The 24,961-nt window shown below is 38.7% G+C and overlaps 2 protein-coding genes and 1 long non-coding RNA gene across 6 annotated transcripts; 2 read left to right on the plus strand and 1 right to left on the minus strand.

The window, feature by feature from the left end:
* The first annotated feature begins 646 nt into the window (after positions 1-646).
* On the plus strand, positions 647-5,339 carry LOC141901967 (ileal sodium/bile acid cotransporter-like). Of its 2 annotated transcripts, none has more exons than XM_074789578.1 (4): positions 647-997; positions 1,431-2,399; positions 3,186-3,357; positions 4,379-5,339. In XM_074789578.1, exons 2-4 carry the CDS (start codon positions 1,746-1,748, stop codon positions 5,194-5,196), a joined length of 1,644 nt encoding a protein of 547 aa, XP_074645679.1. In that variant the 5' UTR covers positions 647-997; positions 1,431-1,745; the 3' UTR covers positions 5,197-5,339. The 2 variants fall into 2 exon arrangements, with proteins under 2 accessions (XP_074645679.1, XP_074645680.1); XM_074789579.1 differs by lacking the exon at positions 647-997 and adding an exon at positions 1,205-1,283 and having other exon boundaries at positions 1,403-2,399.
* Positions 5,340-9,394: 4,055 nt separating this feature from the next.
* LOC141902571 (profilin-like) lies at positions 9,395-17,540 on the minus strand. 3 transcript variants are annotated; one of them, XM_074790367.1, is made up of 2 exons: positions 17,303-17,540; positions 9,395-9,829 (listed from the first exon to the last, which is right to left on the minus strand). In XM_074790367.1, exon 2 carries the CDS (start codon positions 9,818-9,820, stop codon positions 9,401-9,403), a length of 420 nt encoding a protein of 139 aa, XP_074646468.1. In that variant the 5' UTR covers positions 9,821-9,829; positions 17,303-17,540; the 3' UTR covers positions 9,395-9,400. The 3 variants fall into 3 exon arrangements, with proteins under 3 accessions (XP_074646468.1, XP_074646469.1, XP_074646472.1); XM_074790368.1 differs by lacking the exon at positions 17,303-17,540 and adding an exon at positions 11,131-11,214; XM_074790371.1 differs by lacking the exon at positions 9,395-9,829 and adding an exon at positions 12,771-13,336 and having other exon boundaries at positions 17,303-17,514.
* LOC141902572 (uncharacterized) lies at positions 17,331-19,486 on the plus strand. The gene is made up of 3 exons (XR_012618901.1): positions 17,331-17,468; positions 17,904-18,002; positions 19,383-19,486. It is a non-coding gene; the product is annotated as an uncharacterized LOC141902572 (long non-coding RNA).
* Positions 19,487-24,961: the final 5,475 nt, after the last annotated feature.

Genomic DNA, 24,961 nt, shown 5'->3' on the forward strand with positions numbered 1-24,961 from the left:
CCGGAACAGAGCATAAGAGTAACTAGTGGTTTTATGTCTCCATCTAATTACTCATTGTCCTGTGAGACAGTTTGCCTGTGTCAGAATGCGTTGATTGTGGTTTGTCTCACTGTCATGTCACAACCTTTGTTTTTGTATCATTTCCCATGTATCAACCTGTCATAGTCAGTCCAGTTTTAGTATTCCAAACTGATAGTTCACTCGTTACTCTTTTGCTCTGTTCAGGATTTCCGTCGTCGACCATTCTTCGAGAATAGGACTGAAAATAGCTGTGCTAAAACTGTGCGCCACTGGTGCACCGGAACAAAATTGTATCTTAAGTTGTAAACTTAAGATACAATTTAAAATCCACGCAAAGTATAATCATGGACGTATAAACTAGATTATTCGTCCATGGTATAATACATCGACTGGCCAGCCCGAATATATAAAACTCATAGAAATCTCGCACCAGGTAGGTCGAATGTAATTCATGTTTAATTGTTTACTTATCGTCGTTAAATACTTTGAAGAAATATGACTGATATTTGTTGAAGTTCAGCGAGGATTCCTTGACACCGTTTCGATAAAATTCCACACAACAAAGGCCAATCTTATATCATATACGTATATATTTGAGTGTGCATTGTGTATAATGACTTATTCAGAACATTATTGATTGGTTTTCATTTTTCCTCTGCTGCGAGTCTTAAATCTTCGGTTTCTCTTTGACTTAGTTGCGCAATCTAACCCTTTTCTTATCTGCATTCACGCGATGGGAATTATTGTAAAGTAAAAATCGCAATCCGCCTAATACAGACACTTTCGACAGGGTCTATAAATATACGAACACGCACATAGGAAATGCGAAGGAAATTCATACATCTGTGGTGTATGTTATAAACGCTATCGATTCTAAATTAAGGATTTGTTGCGTATTTGAAATTTGTTACCTCGAATTCGAAAATACGCGAAGAAAGGATTTTATCGTATTAGAAAATCAATCGTCAATTATACGGTAAGCTTATTGATCATCGACGCATACGAGGGACCTCGTTCATTTTTATTTCGTCAAATATATAATATTGGGCAATTCTATCATGTGCGAAGGCCACTGCGACCGCTCATTCTTCGAGGTGTCATTATATAGGCTGCTAGCATTATCACTTTTTTAGATTGGCTCCCAACAGGGCTTACGTATTCATAGGAAAACCAGTTTAATTACCGAAAATAAGTGTCCTTTATAAACTTTTACGAAAAACGTATGCGAAGCCAAATATCTATCAGTCGTCATTTTGAAGAAGGTTTGTCCATTCAACTATTTCTTTTTTTCTCTATTCATTTTGCGTATAACATTAAAAAAAACCCTCGAAATGACAGTGGGGGTCTTCAGGAGAGCTTATATAAGCGATTTGTTCTTTAGTCTTACAGTAACAATTGACTCATTCCAGTTGGCAGTACCGCGCCGCCTAGTAGACCGGCTATTGTTCGCATGGCCCGGAGGCGTTCGGAAGGCTCTAATTAAATTTTCTGATGGTTGTCATTCGTACACAAAAGGATATCCACATTAAAAAGGAATATACAAAAACATGTCAGTATATACGTATTGCGAATGATTTTTTGTGAACTATGAACGGATCAACTAAAATGATTTATAAGGTGCCGGAGACATCGCACGTGTATGTATCGGTACCTGCGCTAATGCCGAAATAAGAGTATTTCTATGAATCTAATCGTTAAGGTTTTACGCATTATTGATAGTTAATATGCGCGATTCGGCGAAGACGGTTTTCGCGGTGCTTTTGTCTCTGGTGCTCGTCGTGATCGGCGGGACTTCAGCCGCGGAGGATGAAGCCGACAGCGGCAACCTTACCTACGCGATGCACCCGCTATTTCTGAAAATGCGACCGACCGAGATAACGAATCTATCGATGTGGGATGGCGTGATTACCGTCGAGTTTCGATACAGTTTACAAGCGAAAGTTCCCTGGCAAGTGAGGTTCGCTTCGGAGAATACGGAACTGATGACCGTCGGCGACAACGATACGTTCCAACTCCAACCGGACCAAGGCATAGCGGCGGACATTCTGACGCAAATATCAACTTTCGGAGGCTCGCAAAACGTAACCCTTCACGGGCACTTTTTAGGCTTCACTAAACTGTACATTTTCGTCAATAACGAATCGCTGGCGGACAGTAACGTGACCACCTGGCGTCAGTTACCGGTGGAGTATAAGGTAACGGTCTACAGGCCCGAGCGAGCCGTCGATATCGTGTTCAGAGTGGCGGTTTCTGTATTAGTGGTAATCAGCACGATGATGATGGGCACGAAAATCGACTTGAACGTCGTGAAAGACGTGCTGAAACGACCGTATTCGCCAATGATCGGTTTCTGCACTCAGTTCCTGATCATGCCCCCGGTACGTATATATACAGGCCTATACATGAACTGTGTCTCGGCAAACATGTGAAAAACTAATCCCGTTCAATAACATTAATAATAATAGTTTATTTTTCATTAAACTTAGAAAGAAATACAAAATACAATAGTGACAGGTCAGAACATCCAAGATCAAAACAGTGTCTCCCATCCTGCAATATATAATCATTCTAGCCAATACACTCATTTCTGTGTGGAATGATCTAAATCTCAATTGTTGTCAATCTCAAATATCTCAGAGAAGTCTACCATGAAATTAAATACAGTTTTTTAAGCTTAAAATAGGGATTGTCCCTGTTATTCATTTGGTTGACAGATTTCGTTTTGATTTGGTGTCCCCTACAAACCCGTCACACCTGCCGGGAGCGAAACAGGACTCTGAAATCGGAAATCGAAGTACTTATATGTTTGTGTGATCGGCCGTCAAGTTTTACATATTTCATTTATTGCTTCAATTGAAGTACAAATTACGGCGTCATGGGGACATCATTGTTTTTTTGCGGATTAGATAATCTTAGAAAACTAAAATCTTAGAAAGCTAACTAAAAGTACAATTTTCTTTCGATTGAATATTTTTTAATAGGCAGCCATTTGATTCCGACTTTTAAATTTTGGAATCGGCAAAAAAATCCGAAAACAATACTTTAATGTGCTCAGGACGCTTCTGTAGAATCACGATAATACTTTGATTGGTTTTCAGGGATTTTCATCGAACTTAAAATTCTATTCTTAATCAGATATAAAACGACTCGTGATTATTTTTCAGTTGGCGTTTGGCTTGGCAAAACTGTTGAAACTGGATCCCAGCCAATCGCTGGGCCTATTCGCGGCAGGGTGCGCCCCTGGTGGTGGATCGAGTAATACTTACACATATTTGTTAGGCGGTTGTCTATCACTGAGTATAACTATGACTCTTGTTTCAACTATCGCGTCTTTAGGTAAGAAAAAAAAACAAAATTAAAAGCCTTCTCGAGATTAAGTAATAGTTGAGCTATCACAAATTCTTTTCTGACCGTCTTCGGGTCTACGTGGGAGTCCGGAGTGAAATTGAATCCATTTTACTGTGGAACTGAGTCCAATTAAACCCAAAATTAATTAATTAAATTGGACCTGGATCAACAGTAAAATCAAATTCACACAACCGTAGAACTGGATCCAGAGTCAAATTAACTCACACAAACTGTTGAACTGGTTCCAGAGTCAAATTAAACCCACACGACTGTAGAACTGGGTCCACAGTCAAATGAACACCACAACTGTGGAACTTATTCCACAGTGCAATTAAACCCACATATCCATGGAATTTGATTCAGAGTCAAATTAAACCCACACAACCGTGGAACTGGATCCACACAGTCCAATTAAACTTACCTAACTATATGGAATTGGATCCATATAGTCAGATTAAACTCGTACTGCTGAGTCCAGAGTCAAATCAAACCCACACAATTTTATACGTGACTATATCAGTTAAGGCGCACGGAACTGGATCAAGAATCCAATCAAACCGGCATTTATAAAACTGGAATCACAGTGATATTATAAATCATGTAGTTTAAAACAAAAATTTTACCGATGATAGATTTATATATATATATATATATATATATATATATATATATATATATATATATATATATATATATATATATATATATATATATATATATATATATATATATATATATATATATATATATATATATATATATATATATATATATATATATATATATATATATATATATTATATATATATATATATATATATATATATATATATATATATATATATGTATATATATTCGTTATATTCGATTCGTTATATTCGGGGCGTTTTTCAATAAGGTGCAGGGTCCAATTGAACCCACGACTCCTAGACTATATCAACATACAGAATCAAACCCGAACTACAACCTCGCTCTTTATAACTGACTCGTCGCAATCTTTGTATTTCAGGTATGATACCGCTATGGTTATTCACGTTAGGACAATTGATCATAAGCGATATACCCAACATGGCAGTACCGTACGAGAATATCTGTATATCGTTAGTAATGATCCTCGTGCCGGCCGCGGTGGGGATCATTTTGCAGAAAAAGGCGCCGCGAATTTCTAAAAAGCTCGGCAAGGGCATCAAACCGTTCCTCATCGTGTTGGTCTTATTCATGAGTTCGTTCGGGGTGTGGGTGAATTTGTACATGTTCAAGCTGTTCACGCCGAAACTGATCGGGGCCGGAATACTGCTGCCGTGGACAGGGTTCGCGCTCGGCGCGCTCATCCCGCTCGTGTTGCGTCGGCCGAAAAACCGCATCCTGACGATCGCCATCGAAACCGGAATTCAGAACACGGGGGTGCCGATTCTGTTGATAACGTTCTCGATGTCGTCGCCGCAAGGCGACATGGCGATCGTGGCGCCGATAGTGGCGTCGATGTTCACTCCGCTACCGCTGCTGATCGCCGTGGCCGTTTTAGAAATACGAAAGCGTTGCTGCAAAAAGAAAATCGACGACAACGAAGACGACAACGACGACGACAGTAAAGACGAGGAAAAGGGCGAAAAGGGAGCGCACGTGAATAAAGCCGTTACGATCGACGATGAATCGGACGTCGCTAATATCAAAGATGCCGAAATAGAGCTGGAATACCAGCGAGAGGAGAATGAGAAAAACGTAGATAAAGCGACGGCGGCGGTTAACGGTGACATCAACGAAAACGTCGAAACTGAAAACGGAGCGAAAGATGAATTTGAAGCAGAGGAATCGAGTAATATGTAATAACACTTATTAAGGGTAGGGATTGGGTGCGCGCTATAATAAGCGTATATACCAAAGAAGATTGACAATTTAAGCTTTATATCAGACTTGTTCGCGGATTTTGAACATTTTGAGTTCACACAGACACAGACACACACACACACACACACACACACACACACACACACACACACACACACACACACACACACACACACACACACACACACACGTCTCCTCGTGGAGGGGATGAATTCGCGACATTCGAAGCCTTGGGCGAACTTCATAGTTCGTAGTTAGTCGACTTTAGTGGTCGGAGCTATTACGATCGAGCGCACTGCGCGTTTCGGTTCCATTTTACGATGCATGTGTTGGCCATCCTGGAACTAGTTCCGGACTACAGCGACCTAGCCAATAATTCTAATCATTCAATATTTCTGGACTATTCTGACATTCGGTTTGCGCTCAGTTCGCAAAATAGTCGACTAACTCCGATAACCGAAGTACACGCATTCACCTATTCAGCTGCGAAGCATGAATAAAGGTTTAAGGGGGTCGTTTTCTCTCTTGGAACGATATAGCTATATAAGCATATCGACGACACACACTGCCGTGAATTGCACAAGTTTCAAAAATTAATAACGTTTCAACACCTATGAACACCCGGTGGCTTTCTCACTGCGATGAGTTCGCGGAAAGATGGATTGATCGCTCGATGATAGAACCGCAAGCAACGCTACAACTCCAGCACAGAACTGTTTCGAGCCCACGTTTATGCAATATCTACTAGAAATCACATTATAGAAAAATTGAAATACATGTACATTTGTATATTTCTGATATCATGAATTGGTTTGGTTTTTTCATTTAAAATTTCCATTCTTAAGGTTGCCTAATAATGCTTGGTTCTGATTGTTACGCCAAAAAAAGAATAGATATGCCCCTATCGAGGAAGGACACCGTTGGTTTTTATTTTATATTTCTATCTATTTCTGTTGCCATGAACTGATTTTCTTTTTGCATTTTAAATTTCCATTTTGAAGGTTGCCTCATATAATGCTTGATTCTGATTGTTCATTCGCCTCAATAAACCAGATAGGCAAGGAACGACACCATTTAGTTATTCTGTAGAGACCAATGGGACTGGAAATGACCATCGATACATTGCGGAACTGATAATATGATGAAAGACCGATTAGATGATTAACCAATTTGACGATAGACCAATGACAGGCGCAGGGACGTTTCCAGGGGGGATTTCAGGGGTCTGGGAAACCCCGTCAAAAAAATTATTTTCTTAACACTGCTATTCAAAATGGATCTGAGAAAAATCAGTACAGAATTCTCTATAGAATTATCTCCTTCGTGACTGAGTGTTTCATTTCACTGGTTAAATGCAGGAACTGTATCTGGAGGTTTCAAATAGAAAAAGTTTGGTGCTTGGCACTTGCTTCACTGCTGATTAATTTCAACCTTTGAATCCCCTCATGTCTAATCCTGGATCCACCATGGGGATGCCGGGATAGTGGACCCAAACTTTCTGAATTCCTCCACTCAAGGCTAATGTACCGATGAACGATCAATGTCGCGCCGACTCGTTGGAATAGCGCTCGCTGTTCACGACAAATCATTTTTGTGAAATTGTTGATGATATTTTCCGACTGTCGGTGTCATTAATATGACAATTACGTATTTGACATCGTTCCCACGACGAAACAGCATTAAGTTAATTGACTTTAAGCGATGAGAGAATACTTCATCCGCGAATTCACCTAAGTGGACCGTTATGGTAATTGGTCGATTAGAATCTAATTTCTGTAAAATGGTCTGAAAAGGCTGCAGCGCATCTGTCGTCAAATAAGCTACAATAAAAACGTCGCCGCTGCAAACAGTATCATACTGATAAGCTCAGGTCTATTCGAACATCTCTGTCTAAAAGTTAAGTATGTTCGTTAAATCGAGGATTTGCCTTTTCGAAAACAAATACCTAGGTGCTTCTTGGAACTCATCAAACATGGAGGATATATAACAATAAATTGATATTTAAAACATTATTCGCAAATTTGTTTTATTTCATAAAACGAATGATATTTTTGATAATAATAATAATGATAATATAATATTCATTAATATAAATATTCTAGCAACGTATCTCATTCATGTAGCGCAGATAACCTATCGGCAATTCTATATAGTATGTTATTAAATGCGTCCTTGCAGCTAAAGCATTTTCTGAAAACAGATGGGTCTTCAGATGTGTCCAACACTATTCTAAGTCAATTGATTGGTACTCGGGAGAGAATGTTTGAGTTCCAGTGAAACACATCGAGAAGCTGCTCTTGATCTAAACGTGCTTCAAGGAAACTGGGGTTCGCAAAGTTTAGAATGGTGAGCTGGAAGTTTCTAAAAGGTTTGCACATTTCAATCGATAACAAAGGTATATAAGCTGAACTGACGCTAGCCGAAAAAGAGGCATATGTATTTGTTTACCATAGTCGGTCTGTAAGCAGAAGAAGTGTATCATTTTCCTTGAAAGTTTCATTCATAGTCTAATGTCTTCCATTCCTGGCAGAATCATACTTGGTACAATTCATTAAATGCTGAAAAATATTCACAGCGGTGGCGCCAGCGGACCGACACGCGCGCTGTAAATGTATCTCGTATGTCATATGTCATAATGTCGTATCTCGTATGATATATCTCATATCATATATGTCGTCTGAGATCTTCCATACCTAAACCGCTTATCTATAGCGGCAGCAGCTCTTGCGCTGGCCAAATTCTGTATAATATGTCGTCGGCTTCGATTTTCGTATACAGTAGCATGATACGTCTAATGAAGGCAGTGTTACAATTTGGTGGCCGAGTTGTGACAATGCAATTAGCAAATCACCCCAACAGGGATTTAATTACGTCGAGGAGTTCAAATCAGATTCAATAGTAGACAATAAAACGAATCGATACGCCCCCAACCGTCGACTAGACGATGCCGTGTTTATATGTACGGTGGGTGAAAGCCCATTGTTACGCAGTTCTTTTTGTATTCCGACACCCAATATTTTTTTATGAGAAGACATACCGTATCTGACATAAATACCATCAATCCACGCAAAATGACGCCATCTAAGTAGAAAAGCAGCACTCTGACGTGGAGAATAGATAATAGAATTTAGTAGGCCTACCCAAAACTGAAAAGATTAAAAATTAAGATTTAAAGGCAGTACGGGTCATTCCGTAATTTCGTTTCGTATTTCATTTAGTACTTTAGCAGGACTCAAAAGACAGTGTTTCGAACTCTCACTGCGGATCATCTTCAGGCGCCATGTTTACTTGGTTCCAAATCTATATACATGTATGACATCATCATATTGGACTGGTTGTTTGTTCACACCGAAAACCTGAACATTACGTTCCATGTCAGTTGACATCCTCCCCCGGCAGGGATTCGAACCCGATGGCATCGAGATTGCCACGGTACGAAACCCTGCCACACAAGACCGAGTGCGCAGCTACACGCGCAGCTTAGATGATGTCATTATTAGCCAATCAGATATCCCGTATTATTTTAGCCCGGGTTTTCCTATTTATAATTCTTCCGTGAAATTTACCTCAGCGATTATACAACGAGCAATCTGATTGGCGCCGCAAGTTTTCGCGCGGCTAAGCTGCGCATGTACCTGTACACCCGGTCTTGTGTGGCAGGGGTTCGTGCCGGGGCTGAGTCTAGCGATGCCATCAGGTTCGAATCCCTGCGGTGGGAGGATGGTCAGTTGATAGCCTAGGCTGGCCCGTACATAGTCATTTTCAAAGTAAAGGATAACCATACGCTACACAGTCAACTCCCGATTTAGCGCTGGGTTCGAACCCCGGCTGCAGTATGAGTATCAACTAATCATAAGAACAGAAAAATCCTTCCACAGCAAAACATCAGACAAATTGTTAGAATTGAGTCGCATCGATCATGCTTTATTTTGGGACTAATAAGGAAAGATTGGCATTTGCGTTTTATATTCAAACGAATATTCATATATATATATATATATATATATATATATATATATATATATATATATATATATATATATATATATATATATATATATATATATATATATATATATATATATATATATATATATATATATATATATATATATATATATATATATATATATATATATATATATATATATATATATATATATATATATATGCGGTTAAGAGATCAACAGCCAGACGACTCTAAATGTTCTGTAATGACTTTCACCGCTTTATTCACGTTGCCTTGTAGCCGTGACGTTTCCTTTCCGATTACAATCACCACCGCTGTTTTGGACGTACACGCCGTAACGTAGCCCTGATCCTTTTTCTTGGCGAGTACCATTTTATCTGCTTCGTCGGCCCTCAAAAACTGAAATTTAACCCCGTTTAGATGTACTCCACCGGCCTGCAATGTTGATGCGTCTCCACCGTCGCAAGCTCTAGCTATATTTATAACATCGTCGACTTCAATTTCTCCGAGTGTAAATGAATGAGCGTGGTCGCTCGAGGTCCAAGGTTTTCCGTCCTTGCCACCTATCCAGACTTTGTCTACATCGTTTGGAGCCTGCTCGATTAAATTGTCGATATAACTATCCCACGACATGATGTTGCCCTACAAAAAAAACAAACCCCTTGTATAACAAATAAGCGACGATCACATATATCAATTTAATCGCTAATTTCAACTAGGTTCAGTTTAAGTTTGAGTGGAACTTCGGCGAGCTTTAACTTGTCAAGTGAAAATCAAAAAAGAGAACCAAGATATGCTTAAACTAGTTTTTTTTTTTGTTTTCAAGATTGTCCATCAATGACTATTGTATTCTGTATGGGGTCAAGCCCGGGTTAAGTTAAAGGGGGTCTTGTGAACAGTTTCAATGAGAATTTCAACTCTTTATATAACAACCGATTTGTTTTTAGTTTTAAATGCTATGGAATTTAAAAAAATTAGTTTTCAAATTGTGCGCAAATAGTGGATTCTTATCATGTAAATCTATATTTTCCACGTTTAAGTGTGGCTTTTCTCCTGAAAGGTGTTGAATTTTGTAAAAGATAGCTTTCATTTTTTGGGGAAGAAACCATGTCCCTCCCAGATGGTATGAAACAACTACTATACCCTATGTATTACAATGCAAAATTTGTAACAAATCAAATCCTGTCGATCCTGTTTTCAATCGCTCGTGGTCAGTTTGGCACAAGTAGAAATTTGACTGGGTTTAAATGAGTCACGCTCCATATATCCCCATTTCATGCTGCATTGTCATAATGCTCACGCTGTCAATCATTTTTTGTTGTTTTTCAGCCTTCGAACACACCCATTTGCGATCTCAATAAAGTTTGGCCTTATATATTGTCTTCAACTCATGTTATGGGCCATTTCCTGTCGGAGGGTCTCGTTTTATGAAACACTGTATCCTAGATAGTTGGCATTCGGTTTTAGCCGAAATCACACGATTCAGTCCGTGCAAAATTTACAAAATTTGCGAATGGACGATTCACATCGTTTTGTTTGAGCAATTGTTTAGTATATCGAGTTAGTGGTTAACGTGTGGACTTGATGTGTAATAAGACACGGGCCAAATTTGACTCGGAACTGATTTAATGTTCCCACTAGGCCCTGGCCAAATCGTCTCCGGGCTAAGTGTCAAAGGGCAAGGCCTACTAGGGGATCATAAAACTTACTTCGGGACCCGCCCGCTCAGCTCAAAAAATAAATATACCCTATCGAATGAAACAAAAACACCGACCGTCGACATATGACAATTACTGAATCACTGGGTCGGCTTCCATCGCTTTTTCATACACGTATCGCGGGAAATAAATCAAAATTTTTATCCTATGTACGCAAATGATAATTTTCTAATTCTGCGCAACTATATACATCCATACATAAAATACACTAAAGTCTACGCCTACCTTGTTGCCTGGAGAGTCCTCAATGCAAGAATTGAATACCGACTATACTAGGCCAGACGTTTTATTCATCACTATGGCAGGCTACAGGGGCGGATCCCGGGGGATGTGTAGACAGTATTGGAAGACAATTGAAGGGCACCTTTCTGATCTTAGGGCACACCCAGTAAACAGGTCAATGCGAGCGCCGAAGGCGCGAAGTGCTTAGAGGGGGGTCAAATTTTGAAAATATGGTACCATTTAAAGGCTTTTAGAGGGCTTCTAGAGGCTAGCAGAGCAATCCAGAATAAACGAATTCGAGACAAGATTTCAACAGATGCGGATAAAAAATGAAGCTGGCGAACCCATGAAAGAATGGTTGTCGCCAACTTCGCCTAGTGCCCCTATAATCTTTAAAGTGCCCCTTAACAATTATACAGAATACGGCTAAGTGCCCCTTCATTGTTAACAATCGGCAAAAATTGCCTCGTCTTCACATTCATCCTCATGTCGTGTGCCATCTTCCAAACCAAAAGTGCCCGTAAAATTTTAAAAATTAGGCAAAAAAGTGCCCTTTTCTTCAACATTTTCCGCGTATAGTGCCCTCTTCTAAAGTACGAGTGCCCCTTTAGCCCTCCCTGAAAAGGCAAGGACAAGGTGCCCTCATCTAAAGCATGAGTGCCCCTTGCAAAAGGAAAGTGCCCTATTTAATTTATCATGATTAAAGGCTTTACAAATATGATTATCTCTCCTCACTTTCTCGGCAGCAGTATTTACCGATTAATTTTATAATTATGCCCGGATTACGGACACGGAATTAGCGGTTGCTGAAATAATGCCGTCAAAATTATTGCCGGTGAAATTTCAAAGGGCACTTAACAATTCTAGACCGTATTGGGCAATACGGCTAATACGGTCTGGATCCGCCCCTGGGCTATTGAGAGAGAACTGGTTCGGCCCGAACAACGCGCCGTATATAGACAAGCGAGCCTGACATCACCTCCGTGTTATGTTGTTATGTACGTATATAAAAGCAAGAGCCGATCAATACAAGCGATTCAAACTAGGACGCCCATTTTAATATGAACTCACTATACGTTCAACGCTACACTACACGCCGTGTACTGCGTATATGCAACTGGTTTCGTATTAGAATATTTCTATGGAGTGATAACACAAATTTCGAAATATTCTTTTAATGCAAGCGTAAATTCAGAACAATTTATATTTAAGTATATAGATAAGCCATGCGGTCCAAAACAAAGGGGTTGCCGGAGTCCCAACACTGTGTCACGTCTACGAAATAAAGGGTTGAAGATTTCCAATTGATTGATTTTTTTAGTTTTCAATTGTGTCCAAATGTAATCATTATTTTGACGCTACGACCCTTACATTATTGCATATTGATACGCTTCAAGGTTTAATTCTATCGCACTATTGTTTGTGGAACATAGCGAGTGCAAGGCAAGGACATCGATCGTCTCTCAAAAGGAACTACCCAGACTAAAATTTCCACGAGTCAGAAATCTACAGAGAGGAAAATCTATTATCTAGATACGTAGGCCTATAGTCGGAAATGCGATTATCTTATTTAGAATGATTGTCTCGAGGAGAAGAATAAACGCACATAAAAATCATTCCACAATTACTGACAAATTCTAGAATTGAGTGTGTCACTAATCATATTTTATTAGGGATATATTGGAAATAACGACATTTCTCTGTAACAAACGAATATTTGTATACGGTTTTAATAATGACTGAATTAACGCATATAAATGTATCAATGTGTGGATACACCATGCAATCACATGCCAAGTGATTCCAAATATTCTGAAATGACTGCCACCCCTTTATTCAGGTTGCCTTGCTGCGTCCCCTCCTTTCCAATTGCAATCACCACCGCTGTTTTAGACGTAACGGCTGTAACGTAGCCGTTATCTTTTTTCTTGGCGAGTACCATTTTATTCGTCGCATCGGCCCTCAGAAATTGAAATTTGATCCCGTTTACATGTACTCCACCAGACTGCAAAGGTGTTGCGTCTCGACCGTCGCAAGCGGCAACTATATTTTTGACATTCTCTGATTTCATATCTGTGATTGCCATTGTGTGGGCGTCCGAGGTCCAAGGTGTTCCATCTTTGCCTCCTATCCAAACTTTGTCCGCAGAACCACCAGCTTGGCCGGCTAAATTATCGATATAACTATCCCACGACATGACGTTTTGATACTACAAGATACAAAATACAAAACCTGTGTATAACATACATTTTCAATTGAACCATTCATTCAGGGTTCAATTCAAGTTAAGTTGAACCACAGTGCGCTTGGACGGTGTAAGTTGTAAGATTGTCGATTGGGTGAACCAAGATATATGCTTAGACTAGTTATGAATAGTTAGATTTTCCCGTAGAACGATTGCCCAACGATGGCTCCATTTATCCCCATTCCATGCTGCATTGTCATAATGCTCATGCTGTCAATCATTTTTTGTTGTTTTTCAGCCTTCGAACACACCCATTTGCGATCTCAATAAAGTTTGGCCTTATATATTGTCTTCAACTCATGTTATGGGCCATTTCCTGTCGTAAGGGTGTATGCGACAAATAAGGAAAATACAGTTAATTTCCCTGTTTTCGGCTTAAATTTGAAGTAGGTGAAAACCTGTTTTCTTTGAATTGATGCCACGGGAACCACTTAACCTCATTTTCAAGCCGGCTTAGAATTGGCGATGTCGGGTTATTATGTCATTGATTTGCACAAAACGGACACCAGTATAATCAAATTCCAATCCTCGATGGCAAGCGTTTCCAAAAACCCAGCAACAGTGAGTTCCGGGAACTCATTTTGACGTGGAATGTCGGAATCGAAGCCTTCGATAATTTCCCGTCTTTCTAATGGCCCAATAGGGTCAAATACCGTGATTTACGGATCTGAGAGTTAACGCGGCATTAAAAATTCTAAACCTGCCAGGCAATCGAATTTAAAACAAGTAGAAAATAAAGAAAAACTCCTAAAAAAAACTATTCTATCTTATATATTACTATTGTTAAGTCCATTACATATAAACCTAAATTGAAACCTCATTAATCAGTGGGTTGCACTATACATCTTTTTATAATATATTATAACAATCGAAATCTTAAGTTCCAAAACCTGGTACAAAGTTCCCGTAATTATAAAAGTTACAATTAATATAGGGAAGTTACTTTATCAAATTCTGATGCTTGATAGAGTGTAAAACATATTTGTAGAGTGTAAGCGCATTTATTTTCCAACCTCCTCAGTTTATATAAAACATCCCGTTAGGGAATTCCAGTTCAGTAAACAATTCCATTCAACCTTTAGCGTCGTCATTATATAGGCCTACTTTGAAATTCTGAAATAACTGAGCCATATTGACTGTATTTTCTGCTCTCGATTTCAACGAATAAATAGTCCGAAAGTTAATATTAACACATAGACTATGAAGGCACGCTATGGTTAACATAATATTGAAAACGAAAAGTCTATTGCGACACAGATTAAAATAATCGGTAATGAAAACTAGTGTATGATAAATAGGGTCTGAAGTGCTGACTCCTACACCCTAAATTCTAGTAAAGAAATTTTTTTTTTCATGTGTCCAACCAGTATTTGATGAATCTATGCTATTGAACCTACATAAAGATCGCATAGGAGACACTTTAGGTGATGGTCTCACTGTATAAACTATAGGGTTGCTAATGTTCACCTATTAATGACGATCGTTCAGCCGCTCTCAAGAGCTCTCAAGAATACTTAGTTTTAATCCATCCCAAAATAAATTGGGCCATTTGTATTGAAGCCCGTTACCTTATACAAAAACAAGAGCATATCGCCATAGTTGCACCATGGGCTCGCTATAACAAAAACAACTGAGGAGGTCAATAGTCAACGGGATCCAATATTCGCTACTCTGCTTTAAAATTAAAATGGACCTGCGAAAATCCGAACACATCTCTGCAGTTCGTTTCATGTCTTGCAAGAAAAAAGAAAAAAACTACACTCTCAAAAACGATGATGTCTAAAATGTGCAATGAACATATTTAGGCAAATACTGACCTTCAAATTCAAACATTGTATATATAGATTAATAATACAAAATACGATATACATCAATACACATAATTTAGTTATCGGGCCCATTGCAGGTCTACGTAATTTTCTGATAATATTTGAATGTGTATTTGTTAAGAAAAATGACGCATTAATACGGTTGTTGATTGATAAGCGTGAGTCTATCCGGGTAACGGGTAATAATCCACCATATGAAAATCTCGCCCTTCCAAATTGAATTTCATAACATGTTAATCGATGATTCTCATCTTGATTAAGAAAAACATATAATGATTTGACTATTTCTACTGAGCACTAGATGATCGACAGTAATCCCTTCAAAGTGAACTGAAAATGCTAGCGAGGCACAAGAATCATTTTAAGGATTGACAACTTGAGGATATTTTGATTTGAGGAGTACGAGTTGTTGATTAGATTCGAAACTCAGCCCATAGAATTAGACCATTGGCTAATTAAGGTCACGTGAAAATGAATAATTTCTATTTAGCATTAATTCACTGATTTTACATACATATATTCCTCAACACCGTTGTGAAAAATATTAGGCCTATCCACGGGTTTCTAAAATGATCTATGATTAGAATTACTATTTCATAACCTTGTTTTGTTTATCGACTCTAGGTGACAGTGATCAAATGATAATTGAGAATAATAAAGAATATTGTTCCTGAAGTATACTTCAGAAACAATATTGTGCTTGGGGTATGTTTTTCGATTGAATTCGATAAATTCGCCATGTAAAACAAAAGCGATCAGACCATTTTACTACCCCGATAATACGGATTTAGGCACGGGTATTTGTGCGGGCATCGCGATAGATTATTGTTGGAGATTTATATCAAAAGTCAAAGCACTTATGCAGCATTGTAGTAAAGATTGACCGTTTATTTCCTGACGCCCATTATGGCCTACTGTTACAGTTACTTTATCAGAATTTCATAAAGTAACTTCCCTATAATAATTGTGACTTTCATAATTACGGGAACTTTGTTTCAGGTTTTGGAACTTAAGATTTCGATTATCATAATATATCATAAAGATGATAGTGCACAACCCACTGATTAATGAGGTTTCAATTTAGGTTTACATGTAATGGACTTAACAATAGTAATATATAAGATAGAATAGTTTTTTTAGGAGTTTTTCTTTATTTTCTACTTGATTTAAATTCGATTGCCTGGCAGGTTTAGAATTTTTAATGCCGCGTTAACTCTCAGATCCGTAAATCACGGTATTTGACCCTATTTGGCCATTAGAAAGACGGGAAATTATCGAAGGCTTCGATTCCGACATTCCATGTCAAAATGCGTTCCCGGAACTCACTGTTGCTTGGTTTTTGGAAACGCTTACCATCGAGGATGGGAATTTGATTATACTGGTGTCCGTTTTGTGCAAATCAATGACATAATAACCCGACATCGCCAACTCTAAGCCGGCTTGAAAATGAGGTTAAGTGGTTCCCGTGGCATCAATTCAAAGAAAACAGGTTTTCACCTACTTCAAATTTAAGCCGAAAACAGGGAAATTAACTGTATTTTCCTTATTTGTTGCATACATGCTTTCGGGGGTCTCGTTTTATGAAACACTGTATCCTAGATAGTTGGCATTCGGCTTTAGCCGAAATCACACGATTCAGTCCGTGCAAAATTTACAAAATTTGTGAATGGATATACGACTCACATCGTTTTGTTTGAGCAAATGTTTAGTATATCGAGTTAGTGGTTAACGTGTGGACTTGATGTGTAATAAGACACGGGCCAAATTTGACTCGGAACTGATTTAATGTTCCCACTTGGCCCGGGCCAAATCGTCTCCGGGCTAAGTGTCAAAGGGCACGGCCTACTAGGGGTTCATAAAACTTACTTCGGGACCCGCCCGCGCAGCTCAAAAAATAAATATACCCTATCGAATGAAACAAAAACACCGACCATCGACATATGACAATTTACTGAATCACTGGGTCGGCTTCCATCGCTTTTTCATACACGTATCGCGGGAAATAAATCAAAATTTTTATCCTATGTACGCAAATGATAATTTTCTAATTCTGCGCAACTATATACATCCATACATAGAATACACTAAAGTCTACGCCTACCTTGTTGCCTGGAGAGTCCTCAATGCAAGAATGGAATACCGACTATACTAGGCCAGACGTTTTATTCATCACTATGGCAGGCTATTGAGAGAGAACTGGTTCGGCCCGAACAACGCGCCGTATATAGACAAGCGAGCCTGACATCACCTCCGTGTTGTGTTGTTATGTACGTATATAAAAGCAAGAGCCGATCAATACAAGCGATTCAAACTAGGACGCCCATTTTAATATGAACTCTCTATACGTTCAACGCTACACTACACGCCGTGTACTGCGTATATGCAACTGGTTTCGTACTAGAATATTTCTATGGAGTGAAAACACAAATTTCGAAATATTCTTTTAATGCAAGCGTAAATTATGAACAATTTATATCTAAGTATATATTTAAGCCATGCGGTCCAAAACAAAGGGGTTGCCGGAGTCCCAACACTGTGTCACGTCTACGAAATAAAGGATTGAAGATTTCCAATTGATTGATTTTTTTAGTTTTCAATTGTGTCCAAATGTAATCATTATTTTGACGCTACGACCCTTACATTATTGCATATTGTAACGCTTCAAGGTATAGTTCTATCGCACTTTTGTTTGTGGAACATAGCGAGTGCAAGGCAAGGACATCGATCGTCTCTCAAAGGAACTACCCAGACTAAAATTTCCACGAGTCAGAAATCAACAGAGAGGAAAATCTATTATCTAGGTACGTAGGCCTATAGTCGGAAATGCGATTATCTTATTTAGAATGATTGTCTCGTGGAGATGAATAAACGCACATAAAAATCATTCCACACTGACAAATTTGAATTGAGTGTCTCACTATATTTTATTAGGGATATATTGGAAATAACGACATTGCTCTGTAACAAACGAATATTTGTATACGGTTTTAATAATGACTGAATTAACGCATATAAATGTATCAATGTGTGGATACACCATGCAATCACATGCCAAGTGATTCCAAATATTCTGAAATGACTGCCACCCCTTTATTCAGGTTGCCTTGCTGCGTCCCCTCCTTTCCAATTGCAATCACCACCGCTGTTTTAGACGTAACGGCTGTAACGTAGCCGTTATCTTTTTTCTTGGCGAGTACCATTTTATTCGTCGCATCGGCCCTCAGAAATTGAAATTTGATCCCGTTTACATGTACTCCACCAGACTGCAAAGGTGTTGCGTCTCGACCGTCGCAAGCGGCAACTATATTTTTGACATTCTCTGATTTCATATCTGTGATAGCCATTGCGTGGGTGGCCGTGGTCCAAGGTGTTCCATCTTTGCCTCCTATCCAAACTTTGTCCGCAGAACCACTAGCATGGCCGGCTAAATTATCGATATAACTATCCCACGACATGACGTTGATACTACAAGATACAAAATACAAAACCTGTGTATAACATACATTTTCAATTGAATCACTCATTCAGGGTTCAATTCAAGTTAAGTTGAACCACAGTGCGCTTGGACGGTGTAAGTTGTAAGATTGTGGATTGGGTGAACCAAGATATATGCTTAGACTAGTTATGAATCGTTAGATTGTCCCGTAGAACGATTGCCGAGGTGAATTAAACGGGGACTTGTGTCCGGTTTTTATAAGGATACAATCAACTCTTGTATGAAAATCGATTTATTTCTTATTCTAGATTTTTGAATTAAAAGATTTGTTTCGAGATGTTTATTACGTATTACCTGTACAACGTATTAAGTAGATTTTCATCGTATGAATCGATATTCCCCACGTTTGAGTTTTGGCTATTCCTACCAAAACGTGTTGAATTTTGTCAAAAGTAGCTGTTGTTAAATTACTCCCGCATGAAGCTACTATCCCAAGTATGTATCCCAGATATTTGCCATTAGAATATGTTATCAAACCTTTGGCCAACTGGGGATGGTTAAACTCAAGACAGGGACCCCGCCTCCCCACCCCCGCCCCAAGTAACTACAACAAAGAAAGAAATATCCACCGTCGACATATGGCAATTAACTGAATCTATAGATTGGCTTCTATCACTCTAAGTGTCGAGACTGAGGAGATTTATCGAAATGCTATCAAATGTACGAATATTCATTCATTTTCTAGGCAATATATACAGCACACATTGCTACGCGTATGCTAAGTCTACATATACCTACCTTGTTGCCTGGTCAGTTGTCAACGCAAGAATGGAATACCGACTGTATTAGGCCAGACGTTTCATTCATTACTATGGCAGGCTATTCATACATGTCACGTGCGGTCAGTGTAGCGGTCAGTCTTCGTTTTGGGGTGTGCGAGTTGAGGCTAGTCCAGTAGAGCGCTCTCCTGAAATACTTCCGGTGCTTTAATATAATAATAATAATAATAATAATAATAATAATGATTTATTTCTTATATATTCTTAATAATAATCTATGCGCTGTACAAAGGGTTAATTCATTTACATAAAATCAAGAACTTCAAAAGCATATGATAAAACAGCAGGAGCAAAGACACGGTAAAATAGCTTAAAACATATAAGTCCTTTTAAAAAGGTACGTTTTTAAATTTGACTTAAAACATTGCACTGATGGACTAAGCCTTACAGCTCTCCGATTAATTTCAAGATGTTTCTTATTTTTTTACTCGGCAGAAGCTGGTATCCATGAATTACTCTCGTGACCAACTCCACGACATTCGGGGAAGACCGACAACAAAACTCGGAAGCTGATTCGCTCACCAAGCCGCAGAAATAAACATCCTAACAACCCAGGGTCGAACTTAGCCTAGAGTTGCCCTGGTCCACAAACACGTGAATATTAGACACTCGACTATAGATCCATGAAGGATTTTTACTCGTTTCCAAATTTCCAATCCAGAATTTTACCTATTGATCTGAGACATAAACTTGAAAGATTATCAAGGTTAACGGACATCAAACACAAAAACGACACACAACTGAACCAGTTATCAACGCTAATTGACATTAATTCTTACTACGAGATATGCCCCTTCATGCCTTCCTAAAACAGCCGAGTTTGATGTATTAAATAAATTTGATGTATTTAGATAAAACAATCCAGTTTTGTAGAAGGACTATGAATGCATGTATTTCCTTTTGCTGGATAATATTCTTCAGGGTCCAGGTCCGCAGTTCCGAGTTAAGATTTAACTCTTAAGTTAACTCATTGAAAATGAACTAACTCTATCTCACAGTTGACACTAACTCGCAACTGTGGAACTGGGTCCAGTACATTAGTCTCTATTGATACTTTTCAATCATCACTTTATAGATACATAATGTGTTCGTGATATTTTCACGTTTTGTCATGATATAATCTATTAGTTGTCTTTGTTTTTTTTTTAATGTAACTCTTGAGAGTTATAACAAGCATCAGCTTTCTTTGTATCGTCCTCGCTGGCCTGTACTTACATTTCAAATTCCATCCATTATATTCAGATGTAACATCAGAAACTAGCATGTTTAGTCACAATTTTATGAGTATACGTAGTAAAAAGAATAACAGCAAAAAAGATATCTAATGATGATAAGATGATAACAGTTCAAAGGAGGAGGACCTTTAAAATGATAAGTGTCCATTGAGAGACCGTTCTTTTAGAGTAGGACAAATGATAGAATCAGTCCTATAGAAAGACCATTAAAGTGTTGAAATCCGAAGTCCAGTGTGTAAAAGAGAGTGACGAATTCGGGATCGACTGTATTTGTGTGGGGCGATTTGAAGCTCATCCAAATCCAAAAGCTAAAATCAGTTTTTCCAGTGCATCGTCGACCCTATACTTTGCTTATGGACTTCTCAAAAATTTGGATTTAAGGTTTTCCACGGTCTGAATTCATTTTGTGTTCCTTTGTGAAGGATCATTGCAAGCTTTGGTCATCGTTGGTGGCAAGTGATCTAGGGTCGACTGATTGCATTCTAGAAGATTTACTTTATAGATCTGGCCACATTCAAGTGCATTCATAAGAACCGGTTGTCTTTAAAATCGACGTAGGCCTATATTGTACATTCTCGTTGCTCGTCCAAATGCCACAGGTTTCTTATAAAGACCTGTCCTTTATCACACTTGCATGGGGCTATTGAACCAAAATTTTTTCTCTATCTATGAATGGTGTTAACTCTTTTTACCTGTATATGATATTCATATTTCATAGATTACGTCAGTTGTATACGTTAGACGTGTTATGGGGCGCTCTGCAGCCTCCCGCCCACGCTATTTAATTACTCATTCTCTTCAGACATACGGGTATTCAATGATTTAGTAATTTTTGTCGGACTTGCAAACGCTGGGTGGGTACGTGAGTGCAGGGACGGAGTAGGGTTTGGTGGCTGTTTATTGCAACGGGCGATTTACCGACCAAAGACATTTTATACAACATTAAGAGAATAGTCCTGGGCCACATATTTACTAAGATCTGCAGTCCGCGCCGGCGTGGCGGGGGAGGGGGGCAGTTGGGCTAGACTGGTTTCTCTTTCAGAAGGGACCATTTTCATGGGTGCGCATCGAACCATTTCGGTAGTCATATTCCCCAATGAAACATTTTAATGTTATTTCGGTTATCGGGCGGGAAAGCCAGGCGTCGCAACAGAGCTGACGCGGTGTGAGACAGCATTTCATAAATACACGCCCGCATGCGGGCCTCATAGTCGGTACTGCGCAGTGAATGATATTCAAATGTGATATCGAGAGAACTGAATGTAGGTAAATGTCCCTTAAAAAAATGTCCCCGCAAAAAATGTTCCTTAATGTAGAAAAAAATGTCCTAGTCTATCATTACTAATTTAGCAAATTTTCCCAAAAAAATAATTCATTGAGTGACAATGAGAATTATAGGCCTAGAATTTCGAGATTAATTAATTTCACGTGTTGAGAACATGTGAACTCACTACATGAAACGTCAAATTTAAGAAGATTTTGAATTTATAATACAAATAATTAAATCAAGTAGAGCCATTTTTGCTATCAAATGTAAAATGGTAATTAAAATCTATTACCAAGTTGTATCTCTGGTGTTATTATGATGTGAAATTAACTTCATTACCAAGTTAGTAATCATAGACTGGGACATTTTTTCCCGGGACATATTTTACCTGGAACATTTTATCCGGGGACATATTTTCCGGGACATTTTTTCCCGGGACATTTTTACCGTATACCGAGAGAACTTGTTCGGCCCGGACACGCGCCGTATGAAGCCAACGAAGCTTGACACCACCGCTCATATTATGTTGTTTTGCGCGCAAGTAAAAGCAATCCGATAAATAGATTCAAACTAGGACGCCAATTATACACTGTGTATATTCATACATATTGTGCTCAGTGCAATATTGTATTGATTGATTGTGCGAGTACAAACACTACGTTTTTACGTGTGTATAAATGCGTATATGAAAATATAGAAAATAAACAAAACATTTTTGAAATATTCTTTCATTAAACATCTATTATGTACAAAAATGTATATATGTACCTTCAAAACAATTTATATATGAATGTGTTAACACGCTAGTTAAAAACAAGGGGTACCAGTAAGATTACTGAGTCCCAACAAGTTGGCTTATCTAATAAGCCAGCACACTAAATGAAGAGGAGCTTGCACTTGTAGGCCTATTTTCGATCAAAAGATTTTTTATTTTTTTCAATCCTTTCATATATGCGAATGAAATCATTAATTTTGACGCTGCCGACCCTTGTTTTATTTCATATATACATGCAGATGTCACATTGTACATACGCTTCAAGGTTTCTCTGATCACCACTTCTTGGAACACAAACCCGAAAAACAAAGCGCAAGTTATAAATAGTTCAAGTCTTTCAAACGAAATCACCCAAGCCTGTCCACGATCCTGAAATCTGTTCTTCAGATCTTGAGTGGTTCGTACATTCATAAACGGGCCTGTTTTGCCGTGTTGAACTTAATGTCCTTTTTCGCTTTTATAGATATGAAGTCCTTCGCCGAAAATAGTAATTCCTTCAGCTTGATGATGAATCGAGATTCTTGTTTCTTGTTCTTGTTCGAGAATATTTCGACACTTCTGGGATAGTATTAAAAGAGACATATAGCTCGAACTACTTGTCGAACACCGGGATACTCCCGAGGAAGACCAACTACTAGAAATATAGAAAGAACTAGGAAACAAGAAGCTGGCAAAAAAGACGTCGATTGATAAGAAATAAGACCGAACTTATTAAAAAGAGATTAAATCTTTGTGAGGATTATCTCGTAATTTCAATCGAGTAGTTAACTTCTTTTTCATTTGTTGGTCTCGCGGATTACTCGGTTTGAGTCATTGAGCGGATAATTGATCTTAAAATGGGGATTGACCCTGTTATTTATTTGATGGGTTTCAGTTTTTGAGTTGGTGACTCTTATACAAACCCACCATAAGTGGCCGGGAGGGTTTGATTTTGAAATCGAAGTTCAGATAAAGTTGTGTGATCGGCGGTCGAGCTTACAGAATTATTTGTTTGAATCGAAGTACATAATTGGGAAATCCGCCGCTCTCCCGCGAAATGTCGGTTACTTCTTCGGGTCACATGAGAATATACGTTGGGCCTACTCCCTTTCACTTTCGGCTTCGCGTCATTCATAATTCGTTTAGTGATCAAGATGATCGTTGAAATCACAGACGTTGATTCTTTTTAGAGGGCATTGAAATCGCGTACGGAGAGACAGGGCAGAAAACCCTGTTGTATTCCTCGGGATTATTATTTATCCACTTTTTTCCAACATAAAATGTATCCTCTCTCAGATTTCAATCGGCAAATAAGCGCTCTTATCAATGTAGTAAGGATAGCGCTCTGAGAGCAGGTTAGAATTCTTTGAAATGTATGGCGGACCCTAAATCCGGCATATGTGTGGACCCGGCCTGCTGATAGAGTGCCGATACATGTAACAGCACAGGGGCGGATCCATGCTGGTAAATTTGAGTGTATTCCTGAAAATTACTGCTCAAATTATCTGCCGGTGACGAAGCTGATTAAAGGGATTCGATATCCAAAAAAAATTACTCATTTTCCTTCTAAAGGCATTCTGGACCTGTCAGATTAGGTTCTTCTAGAAAGTATGTTATTCACATTTTTCTGACTGTATTCTGGAATATTGTGGAATATAGCTTGGATCCACCCCTGTAACAGCCCATGTCACAGCTGCAGCTGTGACATGGGCATGAACGGCTGGCGACTGAGTGGGAATGCTTGATGCTGACATGGAGGTGACGGGTCCGTGGATAGCTAGAAAAAACGTTGGTGTACCTTCAAATAGTATAGTTTATTCATGAAAATGATTTGTCAAAAGCGTATAAATGTTCGTCTTTTTGGTTTTCTCACACACGATGTACGCGCGTATTAATACACTGCTGCTATACGCGCTGGCTGTGCTGGAGGTTCACTAATGCCACTCACATGTGTTAACGCTGGAGCTTGTGTCAGGCGCAGTTGGAATTTATGGTTCATTCCATAGAGATTTATTTGCAAACAATAACATATGTATTGATTTCAACAATATTGATGATTTTTCCAGTTACGTTTTGTTGAATACTGTAATCATTAGGAGCCCGATTGTGGCTTGCGCCATCTATCAAGGAAATGACATATTAACTAGGCTAACGATTCCGTTTGTATCATGATTTCCGAGATTTCACCACGAAAGTCTGAGGTCAAAGGGACCAGGTAGGCCAAGAATC

The sequence above is a fragment of the Tubulanus polymorphus genome, chromosome 3 (genome assembly GCF_964204645.1).
Source record: "Tubulanus polymorphus chromosome 3, tnTubPoly1.2, whole genome shotgun sequence".
In the NCBI taxonomy this organism is placed as follows: domain Eukaryota; kingdom Metazoa; phylum Nemertea; class Palaeonemertea; order Tubulaniformes; family Tubulanidae; genus Tubulanus; species Tubulanus polymorphus.